Here is a 19,649-nt window from a genome sequence, read left to right on the forward strand (position 1 = left end):
ACCCACTTGAAAATTCTTTTGAAGGTGGATCAGTGTTGTCAACTTGACTCCTGTCAAACGAAAAAGCGAACAAAAAAATAATGACAAGAACGTCGATTGGTCGCCAACAAACAATCTCGACGAACTTGAAAAAAAGTGTGAGTTTTCGGAGATCTTTCGCCGCAGATTTTTATGAACCGTGTGTTTCGCCACTCTCCCAAATGTTTACTGCGAAATTTCGTCAGGAAAAACATTTACGTTTTATTTCGGTCGGTATTTGTGTGTTACCTCGTGCCTCGTAAAAATAAGTAGGTTTCCCTCTTTTGTCGTGATTGCGTACAGGGTTTGTTATAAATGTTTCTAACATCCTATTTTGCTGTGATTAATATAATTTGACATTTGACAGCTCACATTTGTGGCTTTGCAGTTTTCACTGTTTATCACTTTTCACAGTGTAAATTACGGTGATCCAAGTTATTTAAGATAGCGTCTTTTTCAACACTACCTGTTAACATTTTGTTTACAACTGAGTATTTATAAACACTTTTTAGCTTTCGTTATAATAAAAATGGTTCACTCGTTGGAACACATACATTTATTGTAATGTTTTATTATTGAAATGGAACATGCAACAACAATGACGAATGGAGTTATTCAGAATCGGGCTGCAAGTACGAATTACTTGCGAAATATCCTAACACTCAAATCTACGAAACGTCTTTGGTGACTCATATGAGCGATGTAATCAACAGATGTGTTAGGATTTGAAGCGTAAATAATAAAGGAAAATCAACTGGAAGGTCTCCAGCATTCGAAAGGGAACTACTTACAGCACAACCCATAAAAATCTTTAACAAGATTATCTAAATAAGTACTTCTAAACACATGCCAAAAAAAAACAACGTTAAAACAGGACTGCATAGTGCATACCAATTATTGATCCTCTGTGTCGTCTTGAATGTTGCAACCGGTTTAAAAATAATTTAATTGACAGGCTACTGGATGTCACATTTTTTAAAGATGAAGCCCGGTTTCATCTGTCCTACTATGTGTATTCATAACATTTCAAAATCTGGTCTTCCCAACACTCACATGTTTTTATCGAGACACCTCTACATCCTTTAAAAGTTGTAGAATAGAACAGTTTCTCGTAGTCCCAGCTTCTTTGATAACACTATCAACGAAAAATTTATGCAAGAGATTTTGGTACCATTCACCAATAAATTTATTGACGAAGAACTTGAGTTTAGGTATTTTTAGCAGGATGGATCCACTGCACACACAACAGGTTTATCCGCAATCTTATGGCATTTTCATCATGTTCTCCTGATTTAGCACCACTGGATTTTGCAATGTTCGGGTATTTGAAAGACCAAATGTTTAAAGGATAGTTAACGAGTCAGAGGAGTTACAGGAAGAAAATGTACTATGGCGGCCATCCAAAAGTGAACGATTTTTTTTAATAGTTTGATTTTTACTTTAAATCATAGGCGTCCTAAAATGTCAAAGTTTGACACTAGCGTTAAAAAAATTATTGAAACTATTTTTTTTAAATGCCACATCTCACTCCGATTCAGATAGCTAGGGCTATTGCAAAGCTAGAAGAAAATTGGTCGTTGGCGGCTGTGGCGAGAGAATTACATTGCAGTAAGACTTGCATCTTCAATATAAAGAGGCGTTGGCAAGAAAATAGGCTTGAGAGGCCAATACGAATAGGTGTTGGAAAGGTTTCTTTACTAACGTTTACTTTTATTACAACTTTTTATTATTAAAATAGTAACGCCTGCTGCACGAACGCCAATGAATACAGCCTGATTTAATATAACGAAAAATACGGAAATTTTCGCAAGCTATCGTTCACTTTTGGATGGCCGCGATTGTACATTGCTGCCGTAAAATTGACTACAAAATGTTGTGGGTTTCAAGAGGCGAAATGAAATGTCTAGAGATAGATAGATAGGTCTAGAGATTAAAGGTGAAAGTTTTCAGTAATTTCTTTGCCAATCATACATTTGTTTGTGCTATGTGTAAAGGGTGTTTTTTTAAATTTGGCGTCGAAGTAGGCGTTGGAGAGTCGATTGAGAGCGCACCACTCGTGTAAAAGCGTAAGTTTTAAACAGCTGATCCGTGATCCGTAACCTGTATAGTGCGTTCACAATCGACAGTTCAACGCCTACTTCGACGCCAAATTTAAAAAAACACCCGTTATACTTTTGTCATTTTTCAATAAAGTCCAAAGAAATGTGTTGTCGTTTTAGTTATTAGAAACTTTTTGTTTTTAGGCAACCGAGTAGTTAGTCAATTTCTTTATATAAGGTGAAATTGAAACGCATCATAGTAATGTAAACCATAGTATACAGGGTGTCCCAAAAATGGCATACTTACTACTTACTACTTACTACCTTATCGAGGATGTTTAAATGTACATACATGAAAAAAATATGGAAAAAATGTTTCCGGCAAAAAATCAATTATTTTTATTATTATTATTCACGGTAATACAATGTAAACAAAGATAATATATTCGTACATCATTACCTTGAAATGTTACCATAGTGGATTTAAAATAATTTTTTCGATTTCCAAAGCTTCTAAATTCTCTATTACGCAAGACTTAGATATTGGTAGTGAGTGATCTTGTACTTTGTGATAATATGTACGATGAGCTGCCATGACAATTTCATACATATATTTCAAAATAATTGACCTGTTAAGTGCCACTTTCAAAGACCTCTAAATCAGCAAATAAGTCCAATAGAATTTTTTTAACATTTTTCTGACGTTTACGGTAATCTCTTCTACACCGTAGTGCACCGTTAGTATGCCATTTTTGGGACACCCTGTATAAACGCTGTTCAAAAATCAAAAAACCATTGTGGTACAAATGAGTCATCTGTCATTGTGATAAGTAATAGGAAATGTCATGAAAACAGCGTTTAGGTAGGTATTTGCAATAAGTGAATACTCCGAAAATGGGGTTACGGCCGGTTTCATAATCCGACCCTAAAGTCTCCTTTAATAAAATGCGCCTTTAAGGTAAATGCGCCTTTAAATCTAAAATAAAGGAAACTGCATTTCATAAACACGGACTATCGAAACATTGGTTAAAATTTGCATTAGTTCGAAAACGAATCATTCACCGTGTGTACGCAGTCATTTTCCTAGGGAATTCTAGGGAATTTTACAGTAAACGTTTGAAAGTTTTGGTAACTCGCAACTATTTCCCTCGGACTTTGAATTGTATTTCGAGTAGGTATTTTAATTTTTGTTTACATTCTGCATTTTACATTTTGCTAGTGGAGCAGCGCCAAATTAAAACATCCGATTAATAAAAGATTGCGACCAAAAATGCCAAATCCAACCTTTCAAGTGAAGGAGGAATTTTATAAATCTAAAACAAAACTTGTATAAAATAAGATCCTACACTTAAAGAGAAGAGAGGAAAGAGAAGAACATGAAAGGAAAAAACTGTTACCTATTAGACTTAGATTGAATTAGCAAGAAAACAATTGAGCAATAAAAACTAATGAATTCATGGAATATCTTTATTTTCTGAATAACTATAAGTTTCCGAAATGTTGATTTAATTATTGGGTAAGTACCTGCTAATTCACAAAAAAAAAGCAGCAATTTGTGGCAATGCACTAGCCTAGCGAAATGTCACTTGTCATGTAATTGAGGTTATGTTCCCCATTTAAATCCACCTTTAACGAGATAAAAGGCCGACAACGAGCTTTTAAAGTTAAAGGGGGTTTTAAGGATTTAAAGACGCCTTTAATGAATATGAAACACAATTTTTAGTTAAAGGTGGTTTTAAATTTAAAACCGCTTTTAAAATACATTATGAAACCGGCCGTTAAACATTGTGAATTCATAAAGTACAATTTAACTTAGTTCCATCCCAAACGAGACGCTTCTGGAAGCTCTAATAGATCGAAACATGAATAGCCGCAAAAACGCTTTAAAAAGGGAGAGTGACAAAACCTTACTATGAATGAAATAGAGCAAAAACAATTTAAATACACAGAGCCGCAAAAACGTGTAAGAATATGTAGGTACTACGAGTATGAATGAAAACCAAAAACTGTTTGCACCTTTTTTGCATTGCACTCGATAACTTTTTAATCTTACTATTCTTTCTAACGTGATATCAGTGGCGTACTCTACTTTTTTGCTTAAACTTTACATGGCCCTCATGCGGAGGTATAGCGCAAAATCGAATGCACGTGATTTTCACAAATGGTCTGAAGATCCTAGGGTTTTAATATTCTGATGTACATATATTGATTTCACCCTGTATATAAAGTATAGGTACACCAGAATCATGGGCGGCAAATATCCACAGCACACCATATTGTTAGAAACATTTATAATGACCCTGTACGAGGTAGAAAATAACCGTGCCTCCGTCGGTCTCTTTTGGTCGAATTTATCTTGATCCGTTCGGTTTTAATCGTTCATAATAACAGAAAGTGACGTGATGAAGCCATCAGAAAACGATTACGACTTTGTTGGCCGCGTGCAAGTCTGGGGCAAGGTGGCTAATTGCGCGTACGATGAACAAGCGACAACATTATAAGAAACGACAACGGTCGAGGACGACCTCGTTGAAAGGACACTCACCGGGATGGAGACGATGTACGCGCACAAGACGACATCTGGGGCCCGGATCAGGCATGAATAGTCCATTATCCTGGAGGATATGACACCAATAACCACTAACCTGACAGCGAAGAATAACGATAAATCATTTCGTCCGTGCCCTCTCGGCCTACATGATATAGTATACCATATTGTTCGGGCCCATGCACATGCGGCTGCACGAGTTATTTATTGTTGCCTTTTATATCTCTCTTAGTGTCAGACGCTGTACACGTCGGGCATTAAAACTAGCTCCTTTTGTTAAGCCGTGGTGTGGAGCCTGCGCGAAATTAATGTTCAACTGTCCCAATATGAAAGGACGTCTCAACTAAGTTATTAAGATCGTAAGCGACGCTCGACTCTCATATTTTCTCGAGGATTAAACGCCACGCAACATCAACACGATTATCTTTTTCTTGACGAGCTCAAGAAGACCGAAGACCGCCCCCATCGTGATACCTAACTCGACCTCAGGTATTTCTCCCTCGACCTCTCGACGGGACTAAAAACGATCGACATTGTTGATTGATCGCACCGAGATCGGTCCGGTGTCACGTCAATTCATAAATCCTCGTCCGAAGAGGCCGAAAACACGACACTTACCAGATACCATTGTTCCTTGAAGAGCGGGTCGGGAAATTCACCGACGGGTGCGGCCCTGTAACGCGGATGACCGTGGGACGGCAGAGCCCCAGGAGCTGCAGCGCTGAAGTACTGCGAAAAAGGGGTGACGGAAGGGCGAAAGACGTAGTCGCGCTTCTTTCGCTTCTTCTCGTGCTGCTGTTGGACCCATTGCACCTGAAACAAACAATAAAAAATGACCAAAACGGAAAAGACGCAAGATTTACTTATTATGGATCAAGGGCGAAAATCATTTTGTTCGTGTTTGGCGGGACGAATTAATTTATGTTGTTATCGAGTGTAGCGGCAACAAAGTACGTTGTTGAGTGTTTGTGTGCGAGTAAATCACTTAAAATAAAAAGTTTCTTTTAAGTAGTGTTCGGGAGCACCAGGAAACAAGATAGAAAAGTGAAATATGTGCAGTCAAACGGTAGATATATATGTATGAAGTTTGTTCGGGGTGATGCAGCCGATAAATAACTGCACCTGAAAGAGCCCCGAAACGGGAATTAATCCGGAGAATAAAATTCCCGTCGTCGCGAAAAAGCTCTGTCCTATTTAGCGCAGCCGACAATCCACTTTCATTTAGCGACCGGGATATTAGCAAAATTAAAATCCGACGATGTAAATATACAAAAGTAATAGCTTTTTGATTAAATGTGTGCATTAAAACGTCGCCATAATTCACATCACCCCCGTCGCATATTTCATCCCGTCCTAGAACCGTATTATATGTATTATTTTTTTTCATATTTTATTTCGTGTTAATCTCGTCGGGCCTGCGTTATTTTTCTTATCGCCTCGAACTATCGGGTCCGGATGTTTCCAGTATTACCGATAAAAACGTCTGCACTGCCATCGCCCAGGACAACTGAATTCTTCCGGACGTCGTTGCCTTTCCTTTCCTGTCGTTATTTGTCAAGATAAGAGTCAAATTGGTTTATATCGCTGACGCAATTACGACGACCACATTAACGTCGGGTCGTTTGTGGAAACTCTCGATAAATAAATTACACCCTTTGACCCGCCGAAAATTTTCCATTCGGTCCGCCTCCACCGGAGTCGATCCCGGACAAAACGCGTTTTCGATTCCGAACTCGCAGACAATGAACGAGAATTAAAATCCCTTCCACGGCTAATTCCGCAATTTCACGAAACGGAGACTCGCCAAATAAATACGAATAATTGCACAAACGCACATAAATATCGTAGATTGTGCACTTGCACCCCCAATGAACAATTTCATGCTTGCTGTTCGTCCACCTGATTGTGATTTACGCTCATTTACCGTTCGTTTTTCTGCCAATTGTAGCTCGAATCGAACGTCCCATCAGTCACTAATAGTTATTGTTAAAACGGTTCAACTATTCTCAAATTCAACACGGCAGTGCTCGATCTCGCACTGCGGACGTTCATTCGTGTCTTAATATATTTTCTTGTGTCATTTGATCCGACTTTGGGCGAGTCGATAAAATCGTGAGACAGTTCGTTTTCGGAATGTGTACGTACATTTATGCGATTTGCAAGTCAAAGCAGATATTAAAACGTGTCAACATGTCTCGCATCAGTGTTGCTCGCGTCGTTTGTTTCGCAAAAACATGCCCTTACAGTTCTTTTTTCTCGCAGCGCCTTAACGGTTGCTTTGGGGGTGGCTTTTATCATAAAAGAAGGCCATTTTCACATTTTACAGCTATTATTAGAGGTCGGACCAAAGTTTTTATTTCGTGTATATAAGACATAAAAGCATTAACCGAAGCGTAACTCTGCCATTACGAGTGAGCATAAATTGTCAATTACCTTCGATAATATTACCTACAAGGTGATAGGGTAACTGTTTTAATCTGCTCTCGTCCTAAAGATATTACACCTAAGCTTAACCATTAAACGAACGCGTTCACAAAGGCGCTGATTAAATTTTCAAAAGATTGAAAGTCGACAAATTCAAAATGCGAGAGGAGGAGCATAATCCGCACCCCTACGCTTTTCGCGAATTTTTTTTTCATAAAATATTAAATAGAAATTCTAACGGCAAATCAAACAAACTAAACAAACCCACACGCGAAGCCCCGACGACGCCACCCTCTACTAATTGAGTAAACCCGGCAACTCTTCGTTGTTGGGGGAAGTTTAAACACCGCCGCGTATCAAACATTCATGCCGGAAAGTGGAGAAAATTCTTGCGGCCAAATAAACAGGTCTCGGGGTCTGAACCCTGAAAATACCTACGGCGTGGTCGCGGGAGATTAAAAGTCGATCGGGTCTATAAAACACATCCGTGAAGGGCGGGTGATTGGATAAAGGAGCCATTGTAGAGTGCCAATGGACCATTATAGTGCCAGTTAAGGGTCGGCTGGACCATTACCGAGCCGATGGACGGTGATTTGAGCCCCCGTCACGTGCTCGCCTGGACCAACCTACAACTCCAACAACTTCCATACATTTATCTTACTAAATGTTCCTCGTACTCCTCCAATATTAATAAAGTTTATGAGCGCACGGATCGAGGAGTTTATTGTTTTTCACAAGGAAAATATAAACTGGGCGTCAAAAGTTACCAGACCAATTCTGCCCTCTTCCTCGCCCAAATTTTAACTTTATACGGTTGTTGTTACGTTCAGAAAATTCTCACAACTTCAGTCAAGCTGAATTTTTAGCTGAAAGTTTCCTGAAACGTTATATTCATTGTTCCAACCCAGCTATTAGATTAAAATTATAATAAGACCTCAAAGTCTAAATGTTACAACTGATCCCAGTCTCCCCTACCTAGCGTCATGATGCGAATTTTATTCTCGGGCGTATCCGAGTTCCAGCGGTCACTATCCCTGCATCCTGCATAAGTTGTATTTATCAATAGACGTTGGTACCTATTTGAAGCCCAATTTTTTAGGAAAAACCCATTATACATTTTTTTTCTTCAACTTTCTATATGTACTAGAATATTCCTTTAAAAACAGAAGTACATACAAGTACAGTAGAACCAAACGCACTGTTATAAAGCGTGTTTCTTTTCGCGGTGGGTGTGCTGCGAGTCTGAAATAGGAAAATGTATAGCACGCACGTAACGGGGGTTAAAAGTGGAAATATTTTGATAACGTTCGGAATGTAAAGTGGTGCAGCTTACAGTCAAGAGTATAAACACACGTTAACCTAGGAGTTAAGACCGTTTTATGCAAGTTACATCCGCTCTAGGTAACAGTTAACCGGGCGTAACGACGGAGCAACAAAGGTTCGGGAGATCAAGAAGTGAAAGTAATGCGTGTGTAGACCAGTGTTAAGCAGGAAGCCCGAGAAAACTACAAGGATCAACTGGGAGGGCTGGAGGAACACTCGCACACGCCGTACGCGCGCCAGAGCGTTACCGTTGATCCCGTATTTCGCTGCTGCCTCCCTCGATAAGGAATATTTTCCGACGAGCCGTTCCACGAGGATCTCGTCCAGAAATAAATAATTTATGAGGCGAACCGAGTCCGTTCGACCTGCACGCCGACTGCAACAACTGCTCGCCGAACGTTCGGCGAACATCCATCAGAGCGCCGCGGCCGTATTTCATAAAAATTTCCAAGAATCGAAACGTTTTTAATTTGTTTGCCGAAGTTATCTCCGGGTTGCGTGCAACAAGCTGGCGCATTTAAATTTTAAAACCGCGCAATAAATTCTTCACTTTGCGCACTCTAATTTGCACATGAATAATAATCTCGGATAAATTGCCGGCTTTTAATCTAGATCAATCTGCGATACCGCCTTTGTGTGTGTGTCCCTCGATTACATTGTGACAAACTGGCCATTTATCGGCGGATGATCGAATTCCCATCTGTGAAAAAAATTTCATCAAGAGACGAAAAAAAGTCGGCGCTCTCATTTTGCATTCGTAAAGTACGTCTCCGTCATGAAATGTGGAAGATTGCAGGTTGATTTTCGGCAAAATCCCGCGAAGCAAATACGTGTTTAGTTCGAGAGGGTGCTATTCACAAAAATACGTCGAGAATTTGACACAAATCGATGGCAAAATAGAATCAGGCCCCATCAAACTTTGCACAATGAAAGGTACAAAGTGTAGGCCGAACGTGATTTCAATTTAACACCCTATTACGTCGTACGAGCGGAACTGGAATTTTCATTTTTAACAACACAAACGGCGACACACCCAAAGTTAAGAGTTAATAACGGCAGCTGTCGACGTTAGAGGCGCTAAGTCAAAACCAATTTATATAGCAAGTTTTTATTGCACTTTAACCGATGAAGAAATTTCTCGCCACTTGGTGCACACAATAAAACCCCAAATCTAACATTCAACCGTCCCAAAGAATACATTTTTTAATTCATAATAATAAGAGCATAGTTGTCCCTTTTAGTGTGGAGTAACGCTGTTTAGTATTCAACGGGGTTGAATAGAATTCCAAGATTAGCTACTTCATTACCCTTTTGTCAATGCCGCCGCCATTTAATTTAATACATTTTCCGTAAGACATCAAACAACTTGAACGTGTTGACGTAACGCAACACAAATGTTTATTTGACCTCCACCTACAGCTCGGCAAAACGAAAATAACCCTTGAGGGTGGCGCGCAAATTAATTGTTTATGTATACGATACAATTTGTTGGTGGCGCGAACGGGCAATGCAGATCAAAAGAAAAAAGTGGAAACGACCGGCGAATTATATTTGACAAACATTTGAATTTTTGCGGGAGATGATTGATCAATCAATCATCATCAATATTGATACAGCGGATTTATTCCCATTGCATCCGATCCGCTGATAATATGTAACGGCTGCCGACCCATCGTGAATAAATTAATTTGTACAGCCTCGACACATTTTTATTTAAATTTTCCAACGCCCGGGGTCGCTCGTTGTAGAATGCACAACAGCCGAACAACTTTTCCAATTTTTAATTTCGCTCAAAACTGAACCAACGACCGCCCTATTTGCTCTACGACTAATAAATTTTCATAATGGAACCGGATCAATCGCGAAACTGTCCGGAGGGCGGAAATTATTATTAAACGGCTAAAATTAAAAACAAGATCGGCAACAATTTCAAAGTAAAGTGACGGCGCGGCGGCGCTAGGTGGATCCCAAAAAAGTAAGTGCCTTGGGACGTCGGACGATAACGCACTGAGAAATATCTGCATTTTATTTTGGTAGGTTTTTTTCTTTACTAACCTAGAATACCCTCAGACCAGCCACAGATAAAAACTCAATAAATTTTAGAGGATTCCTATATGTATATATTCCATAAAAAAACTGCAAGCGAGATATTGCTTTTTCGCATGTACGTATTTTAATAAAATATATCATGCCAAATACGTAGATGGAGGATGTACTTTGGAAAATTTATTCGGATCACTGGCGGAATACATTAAAGCAATAAAAAAACTAATCAGGTGAATTAATCATGGAACACGCGAACACTGATCAGTGTGCAACAGACTTCAGTGTTTGAATAACAATTATTTGCAATTTCATAGCCCCGCCATCTAATAAATTGCTCTTTTTATGTTGTTGTGGAAAAATTGATATCCATAACGACGCTCAAACAAAAACGAACAATTTTTTTCTTTCCTTTTATATTAAAAAAACCTGTATCTATGTTTCATAAAGGACATTTCATCAAAGACCCACCTAAAGTCATGTCAATTTATCGTGGAAATTATCGTATTCGGACAAGTAAATATTTAATAAAGCGGTAGCTATTGTTACAAATATAACCTTTCAATTGTAACAATGATTGCCGATTTGTTATTGATCGGTAGTGACTCTCGAGAGTGAAGATAAGAAATGTCGAAATTATCCCGTGAACAACGATTTTGCGATGTGCCTTTATCAAGTGATGAAAACAACAACCGAAGACGTACTTAAGTAAATAAGTAAAAAGCACCAACACACGTTTATGACAGAAGATACGTTCTCCTTTTAATCCACTTCAATTCGTTCAAGTTGCGCAATAAATTCCGCATTATATTGCACATCAGGACGTAACTCGGGTCCTTTCACCTCAGGTAGAAGTATAATTTTTACCCCGAGAAATAGAGAACCATTAGATGTGGTGGTCAAATCAGAAAAGATGAAAAAACCCTAATACCGCCAAGTATCCAAGTCTCTGACGACCATCCCAAGTGGAACACAGCAATAAAAACAGAAAAGAATATCGACTGCGGCGAGCTTTTTGTGATTCATTTGATAAAATAATTAGTCGGGGGGCCCTGGCAATTACGTTTCCGGTCTTATTAAATTAAAGTGAGGAAGTGCTAAGCATTTTAATTTTATTTCCAGCCATTGTGTTCTCCAGTTCTGAATTTATGATGAAGTGTTTATTGGCTCGCAGGCGAAAGGAACGTCCGCAGCTCGGTAATTGCTTCTCACACCCCACTAAATAGGACATGAAAATGATTTCGAATTGTTTGCGATCCTTCCGCCGTAGAACGAACCAGATTTCGCACGCACTCCATCGTAATACCGCTCCTTGTTATTTTACAAATAGGTAGCATTCCGACGACTTCCTGATCTCCGAGCGATATCGACGACGTTTTCTAATACATTCACGATTCTGAAAAGAGAATCGCACGACCACCCCACCACTCGGGGGTGGTGCGGCGACATTAATCGAAGGTTAAAGTCGCACCGATGATTGCAACCAAGTGAAAGTCGAGATCCTTCGAATCGACGACCAAACACGGAGTCGCAGAGGAGTCTCAAGTTTAACAATAAAAAAATTGTCGCCTTGTGTGGGTTGTGTTCAATAGAAAAAATAAATCGACTTGTCAGAAATATTTTTCAAAAAGTTCGAGATTAGGTACTATAGTACTACTCCCAATTATAAACATAAATACTTCTAAAATAATAATTTAAGGGGAAACCATTGAACACATCATTTCTTCTTGCACCGTTTTGGCTCAAGGCGAATATAAGAAACGTCATGATATATTCGCTAAAATTATACACATGAATTTAGCTGTTAAATTCAATTTATTAAAGGATACACAACCACATTACATTTATAAACCAGAAAGTTGTTTAGAAAATGACAATTACAAATTATATTTTGATCGCACAGTTTTAACTGACATTCACATTCAGCATAATAGACCAGACATTATTATTTTAAATAAACAACAAAAGCAAGCATATCTTTTAGATATAGCTGTTCCAAATTCCCATAATATAACACAGACATATAACACAAAAATTAATAAATATTTAGAGCTCTCCGTTGCTATGAGAAATCTTTGGAGTTTAGAAAAAATTTCTATTTTACCACTTATAATTTCAGCAACGGGAATAGTACCGCAATCTCTTTTTAAAAATTTAAAAATTCTGGATTTAGGGAACACATTGGTAGTTGAAATTCAAAAAGGTATATTATTATACTCATGTCATATCGTGAGGAAATTCCTTAACATTGACACAGAACATAATACACAACAAAGTCAAAATGCGGAGGCGAGACGCCGGTAATTATGTTGATAAGCACTGCACTATTACTTGATAGTAATATCCGTAATAGTGTACTCCGGCAAAATTGCCGTGCCGCCGGGTGGCGGAGGGACAAGTTATTTAAAATGAATTTTTCCTTGTTAAAATTGTGTAATTCGTAAAAACAACAAACCGTTCAAGTACGACATACAAGGCTCATTTGAAAAGTTCGTGGTCTGGCATATAAATGCAAGTTGTACTTCCCAACACAAGTTGTTGTGCCTAACATTTTTATCACGTCATAATGTCACATCTGTCGTCTAAATAAGTCAAGTAAATCTTTTGACCAGTTTGTTTTATAGTTTATTTAAATTTGCAGATCGTGTGTGTATTTTTGATATGGAAAAAATTGTGCATGGTAATAATGATTTTTTGTTGACAAAGGTTTCACGCCAACGAGAACTCTTCTTCATTTACGACTCAAACATTTTCTTTGAGATTTAAAGCTCAGAAGTTCAAGAAGTGCTACGACATCGGAAATCAACACGGACTCTACTACACCCACGACAAAATCCCACTCTAAACCATAGAATCATGTTGATTTTGCACCACCAAAGACAAATTCAGTTTTGTCTGTTTAAAAAGGTATGGCTACAATGTGGGGTGCGCATATCGTTTATTGATCATTTTCTAAAGGGGTAAATAATAATGAGGAAGTACTATAGTAAGACGTTTTTGTATCACATCGGGCGTTCATTTACATTTATCCTCGAAGTTGGCGTTGAAGAGAGACTGTGAACGCACCACTCTACGCACTAAAAACACAAACAACGCAAAAAGTGAGGTTAGATTTAAACAGCTGATTCGTGATCTGTCATCCGTGGTGCGTTCAGGATCGACTCTTCAACGACAAAACATTCAACGTAACAGTGAAAAAATTAAAAATCCTTAAAAAATACACCACCGTGTGATACATGCACCGAAACAGTCGAATTATAAGAGTGCATTGAAAGTGAAAATTGTCTGGCGATTTTTGCTTTAGAACCGTGAAATTTTAGATTTGTATTTTGATGTTGATCGTTTTTCTAATTGCAGAGTCGTAGAAAAAATAGTGCATGGAACTCGTGCATAAAGTATCTTTTTTTCACTCATGGGATTACCTACTACACATGCCATTAAACTTCCAACTTTCGAAAAAAAGTACGGAGTAAAAAGTAGTTTGTGAACTCGTTGCATAAATTACTATTGCATCAGGATATTTGCATTATAATGCACGTGCCCTTCAAGCATGGTTTCCATGGCAAAAATCTCAGAATTGAAATACGTTTTGGCGTCATATCTGCCTTAGGGTTGGTGTCAGATGTTATCCTAAGTTTACATCCATTATACACCCGCCCTTATTCGCCTTACTTGGCGTGGTCTGATATCCATATATCCCAAATATTTTACCAGTAAGAGATAATAATAATAGTTCAGATAATACTTATTTAAAACATGTCACTGAAAAAAATAACATGTGAATATGTGGAATCTCCAGCATCGTAGAATGAGGTAAAGTAGGTACTTTATTAAGACTGCTTATTCTCAAAACTATTATATTAAGGAATTAGATTTGGCACTAAACAAAGTGTATTGAAATTCAAAATTGTTAGATGGTGAACTTTTCAGATAGCCCTTGTACAAATAGTACCTTATTGTGACAGTTAGATAATGATTCCTTTCTAATATCATTATCTTTTTACTTAAAGCAGTTATTAATTGCTGTCTGAAAATTTACTGAATCTAATCCCACCTACAGATCTTCACCAAAGTACTTCTCAACTAATATTATCGCTCAAGTTGAGCGGACTGGACAACTTCTTTGTACTACGTTTGTGACTTGTCTTACAAAGGAGTTTCGCCTGTTTGCACCCTCGATCCTTGTTTCAAATGGCGCTTAACTCTCACCTCCTCACCAGTCAAAGGTACCCAATTTAACACTGCACAAGGATTTGGTAACGGTGGTGCTACACTTTTTAAATAAACGCACCAGTCAACGTCTACCAGAAGTGTAAACTCCAAGACGATATTTTAATTTAAAATTTTAGAGTGCACTCCGAGCTGTAGCTTTAATTGTAATTTACTTCGATCTCTGAGGTGTCCGAGCAACGCGACAAATCAATAGGGGTAGACTCTTAATTGTAAGTAATGTGGTGCATGTGTCCCGAGTTTTATGGCTGGAGAACCGGTCGCGTTTTAGAAGATTAAAGGGACAGGCGTATACTCGAGACTGTCGGATTAAGAAATAAAAAAAAATATACATGTACATATATCAGAAAATCTCGACAAATTCGGTTGTATTTTATGCAAATGTCGGGTCGGCAAAAATTTTATTAACCACCTGCGAGAATCCAGTTTCGATTTCTTTTTCAAAGGTGGCTTATTAAAATCCCAAAGTTTTCGTTGAACACGATTCCGTAATAAAAACGCCCTCATTCAGGAAAGAACAATAACTTTAATCTGACGGGCGGCACTACGAAATATTACACGGGGAAACATTAACCGAATGACTTTCTTTTGTAATTTAATAACGACGTACGCCTTTGCTCGTTGCTGCATACCGAAATTATAATTGCGTGTGCCGCGTGGAGTAGAATAAAACAGGCAGTGGTATATTTTAATTAGTTTAGCTGCACAAGAATGGCACGCCTTTCGCTGAAAATTTGCCTAATTTACCTTGCCATAGTTTTAATTATTCCGCCGGGTAAACATGACAACAAGTTAAAGATCCGACCGAAATAAATTTCCACGTTTAATCCGGACGGAAACGTTCGTCCACGATTCCGTTTCGATTAATGCACCTAATGGCATCTTGCATCGACTTCCATTTCACCGTTCCATCGGAGAGACGTTCGAATACTTTATGCCAGTCGGTTGTGATTCGATTCCCGACTACCATAACTTTTCCTAAACTGCTTACGATTCTTTGCCAAAAAGCCACAAAAAAGTTGCAGCTTCGATTTGCTCCCGGCCAAATCCCATTTGACAATTTTACTTTTTTATAAGGCGTTCCATTAAAAAATCTGCTCCCGGCTTCCGGGCGAAACTTAATTAAAATCAACGACAAAGAAACGTCTCCGAGTCGTCAACAATTACCACTAAAATCCTGGACCAATTACGCGCCGTCGCCGTTCGGTCAACAAAAATAATTATATTCGCTAATCAAGCGTACTCGATCTCGAAGCTGCTACACATGCAATTAGTACCGCCCAGATGATTCCACTCCTGATAACATTAACTCGCCCATAATTGACAAGAACTGAACTCGGAGAATTTATAATAGCGGATACTTTCTTTGGAATGTCCCCGAATTAGAAACGGACCATTATAATAATACGGTGCGGTTAGTCGTTCCCATCTAATGTTCTGGTTTTCTACTTAATGTAAGTACCCTCTTTAAAACTTACTCGAGAGCATAAAGAAACTTTGCAGTTTGTAGGAATTGTATCATTTTAAGATATGCCGGAATGGAAGACACCCTCAGCATTCCGTGAAACAAGAAAATCCACCGATTAACATTTTCTGGGGAACTTTAATCAACGCCGGAAATGCAAATGAATGATTGATACGCAAAAAAGATAATTCGCCGGAACTACCTACGGCGGCGGTTAGCTTTTAGGATACGTACTTGTATAATATACGCTCCGGAATAAACGTATATGACAGCCCCCGTGAAATTATTAGATTGGGGTGGTCTCTCGGGAAACTTCTACGTACGCCCAGCGCAACGAAAATTATTTTAAAGTCAGAACTCTTGTATGAAAACAGCCCCGGCCGCATATAGTAAATTACGTTTTTCGACCGCCAAAATCTACCAAAAAAAAAGGAAGAAACTCAAACCGGTCGGCCATCAAACATTCCGTTTGACCGCCGATCGGTTAAATATCGAATGGACACCGAACGAAAGCCTCTCATTTAAATTTAAAACAACAAAACGTCGCCGCCACCCTTGTCATGTAAATGCGGCGTTATTATAAAAATGTTTTTATCATCGCGATGTGCTGTGGTGCACCCCCACTATTTAATCGATGTGATTAATTGGTTGCCCACGAACCAGGGGTTTTCAAATGTTCCGATTTGAAATGAGAATTTAGGAAGATTTGATGGCGTCGTGTTGACGGTGCTTCGCAAAAGGAAAAATTAGAACCTCGCCAGCAGAGTGCGAAGATCAGGCGAAACGGAACAGTCCTTCGGTGGCCACCACCTTACATGTGTGGTCCTGCAAGCGTCTTCCATCTTGGAAAGAGGACATCAGGGACGAGCTTTACAATCAAAGTTTAAGCCGGCATCTAGTCACCGTTGGTCTAAGTTTAACGGCTGTGAAACTTTATAGCTGCAATTTGCACAAAGGCCACTTAACACCGCAAAACTATGAAAAGTTGGGTGGACGAGGACGCAATTTCGACGCAAATCTATATTTGCGCTTCGTGTACACACAGAGAGAGTGACGGTTTGCGTGCCAGAGTTATGATAATAAATTTACAGATTTGATGTGTGACGGTACGTAACTGTGAATAATGCTGGGCAAACAACGATAATATATTTTTACTTGTAATTCGGAAATATTGCCGAAATCTTTCATGCAAATATGCCAATGCTGCAGAATGCACCGACCATAAATCATCCGTAATTTATCGACATCATCATAAAGGGATTTATTAATATAAATCCGTCCGAAATCGGAATGGTCCACGCGGCAGCGAAAAATCACGCCCCCGGCTGATCCCCGATCGCTTCAATAATTCATCACGTTTTAAGTAGCAATTGATGCTCTTGTGTACAGTTCGTTTCACGTGCAGAATGCGGTTCTGAGCTGGATCGAATGCACTCCTGTCGATTATCACCGCTCGACTTTCTTTGCGCACCAGTTCGAAACTAACGACGAACTTGCCAACAGAGACAGAAGACGAATTTCAATAAAATCAAATTAGCGCCCATCCGGAAGATTGATGAAGAGAACCGCGATTCATAATCAAGGACAGGAATGCGAAAACAAGGGACCAATATTTAAGATTGAAAAGGCGTTCGGTTGTGGAAGCGAACACGTTCTTTGTACACGGAGAAAACTAATCTTCAGTCTATTGGGATTTCATTGACGTACGATGTAAATAACTGACGGCAATAAGCTAAAAGCAAGGACGACAAAAATTGCCTGAAATGTTCGTTTCATTCTCGGCACTATATGTATTATGATTGGTTCGCTGCGTCTATGACGGTTAAATATCGCGATATTTTTTCCCCTTCGGCGATAATGGCCGATATATTTTTTACCTTGTCAACGTGTACATTTATTATTATGTGCTGTGGGAAGGCATTAGCGTTACTCGATTGTTTAAAAGGCCGCTTCGTTCTCCGAATGCTGCAGCAATAACGTCCAAATGGGAACAGAAATAAAAAGTCCTCTGCATGGAAACCCTCCCATCTATTTCGCTAACATTTCGTCATTTATTTGTCGCAGAAAGATGACCCACCAGTCCACCCACATACGCATTTCTGTCTCTTAATTCTACACGACGAAAAAAAATGACCGTCCGACAGGGACCGATGTGAACAACGGCAATAATAATCTATAACACATTTTTCAATGGAACGATTTTATTGCCACCGACAAACGTTCCCCGATGGACTGAATGTGGTAAAAGACCCCGTAATACATTATAATAGTCGTTTTTCGCCGGAAGTTTTTCGAAATCGTCAATTCCGATCATGACGTTTTGTTCGCAACGTATTTGCAAAATCTGCATGTCGACCTCATTAAAAACAACTCGATATCTAACAGTTTCCAAGAATCTCGTTCCTATTTTTAATCGAAACTTCATAACAACTATAATCGTAGTCATAAATATGTAACAGTTGAACGAGTATTGATTGACTTTGATCCGCACAATTTAATAATTTACAAGTATTCGTTTCCACTTTAAATATATTTCCACATTCACAACACAAACAGGTGAACACTGCATTAAAATAATAACTTCAAAAATGTTTCAGTTGTTGTGAACCCGGCGCCTCCACCATTTGTGATCGAAGCTCTGCTGGATGTTGTTCATTTTAAGTACAAGTGGTGCGGTTATGAGTGGGGCAATAAACAACCAACATAAACTGCGAATTTATCGAACATTCAAAGACTGATCTGCCGGCGCCAGATGAACATTCATTATTCGTCTGTCACGAGAAAATCACTCCGACTAGACAATTTCTTTAATTGGAAAAAATGATGTTTTCATTATTTGCCGTGACAAAGAATTTTTAATTGCGTACTGAGCGACAAATTCAAACGGGAGCCAATTAAAAACAAAAAAAGTAAATACATTTTGACGCTAATGATTTGTCAACCAATTAAAAGTTTTGTCGCAGAAAACATCGAAAATAAAAGAATGGATTTTCTTGTCGCCGAAAGGTGCCACACCCCGAACTGAAAACTGCCGGTCGATTTTTTTTACTACCATAATAATATTTCACTTCGTTTTTTTTGAACAACAGTCAGTCGATGCGAAAAAATTTAATACATATAAATAAAACTGATCATTTTCGACGTATTAACAAAATTTTGCGCGAACAAATTACGAAAATGGATCGATATGGTTGTATTCATTTTTATTAAAAGCGCGATATTAAAACTTTCAATAACATAATTTACGAATTTGCTCATAGTACAGTGAAAAATAAAATTATTATTCGGAGTATAGAACAGTTTTTAAACATGCCCGGCTAGAGTTTTATTGAAAGCGCATTCGTATTTTCTGGAATTACTCGTGATGTACAATATCAATAACACATAGCGGCAGGAAAATTATTTGTGAAAGTGTTAATAAAACCACGTTACATTAAATGCACAAATATCACGTTTCCAGTTTATCGCATTTTCTTGAAATTTTTCATTTTCTGGATGACCGTTAACACGAAACATTTTGTATGGTCTCAGCCACGAGCTAAATCAAATTAATCTAAAA

At 38.6% G+C, this 19,649-nt stretch overlaps 1 protein-coding gene across 2 annotated transcripts in view; it reads right to left on the bottom strand.

Annotated features, from left to right (window-relative positions):
- LOC138135615 (furin-like protease 2) overlaps positions 1-19,649 on the bottom strand; it is a 97,899-nt gene that overhangs the window by 20,500 nt on the left and 57,750 nt on the right. For both annotated transcript variants that reach the window (XM_069054389.1, XM_069054390.1), the window contains exon 4: positions 5,224-5,418. In XM_069054389.1, coding sequence (XP_068910490.1) covers positions 5,224-5,418 — 195 coding nt within the window. The remainder of the gene's footprint in view (positions 1-5,223; positions 5,419-19,649) is intronic.

This window comes from Tenebrio molitor, chromosome 7 (assembly GCF_963966145.1).
Source record: "Tenebrio molitor chromosome 7, icTenMoli1.1, whole genome shotgun sequence".
NCBI classification, from domain to species: domain Eukaryota; kingdom Metazoa; phylum Arthropoda; class Insecta; order Coleoptera; family Tenebrionidae; genus Tenebrio; species Tenebrio molitor.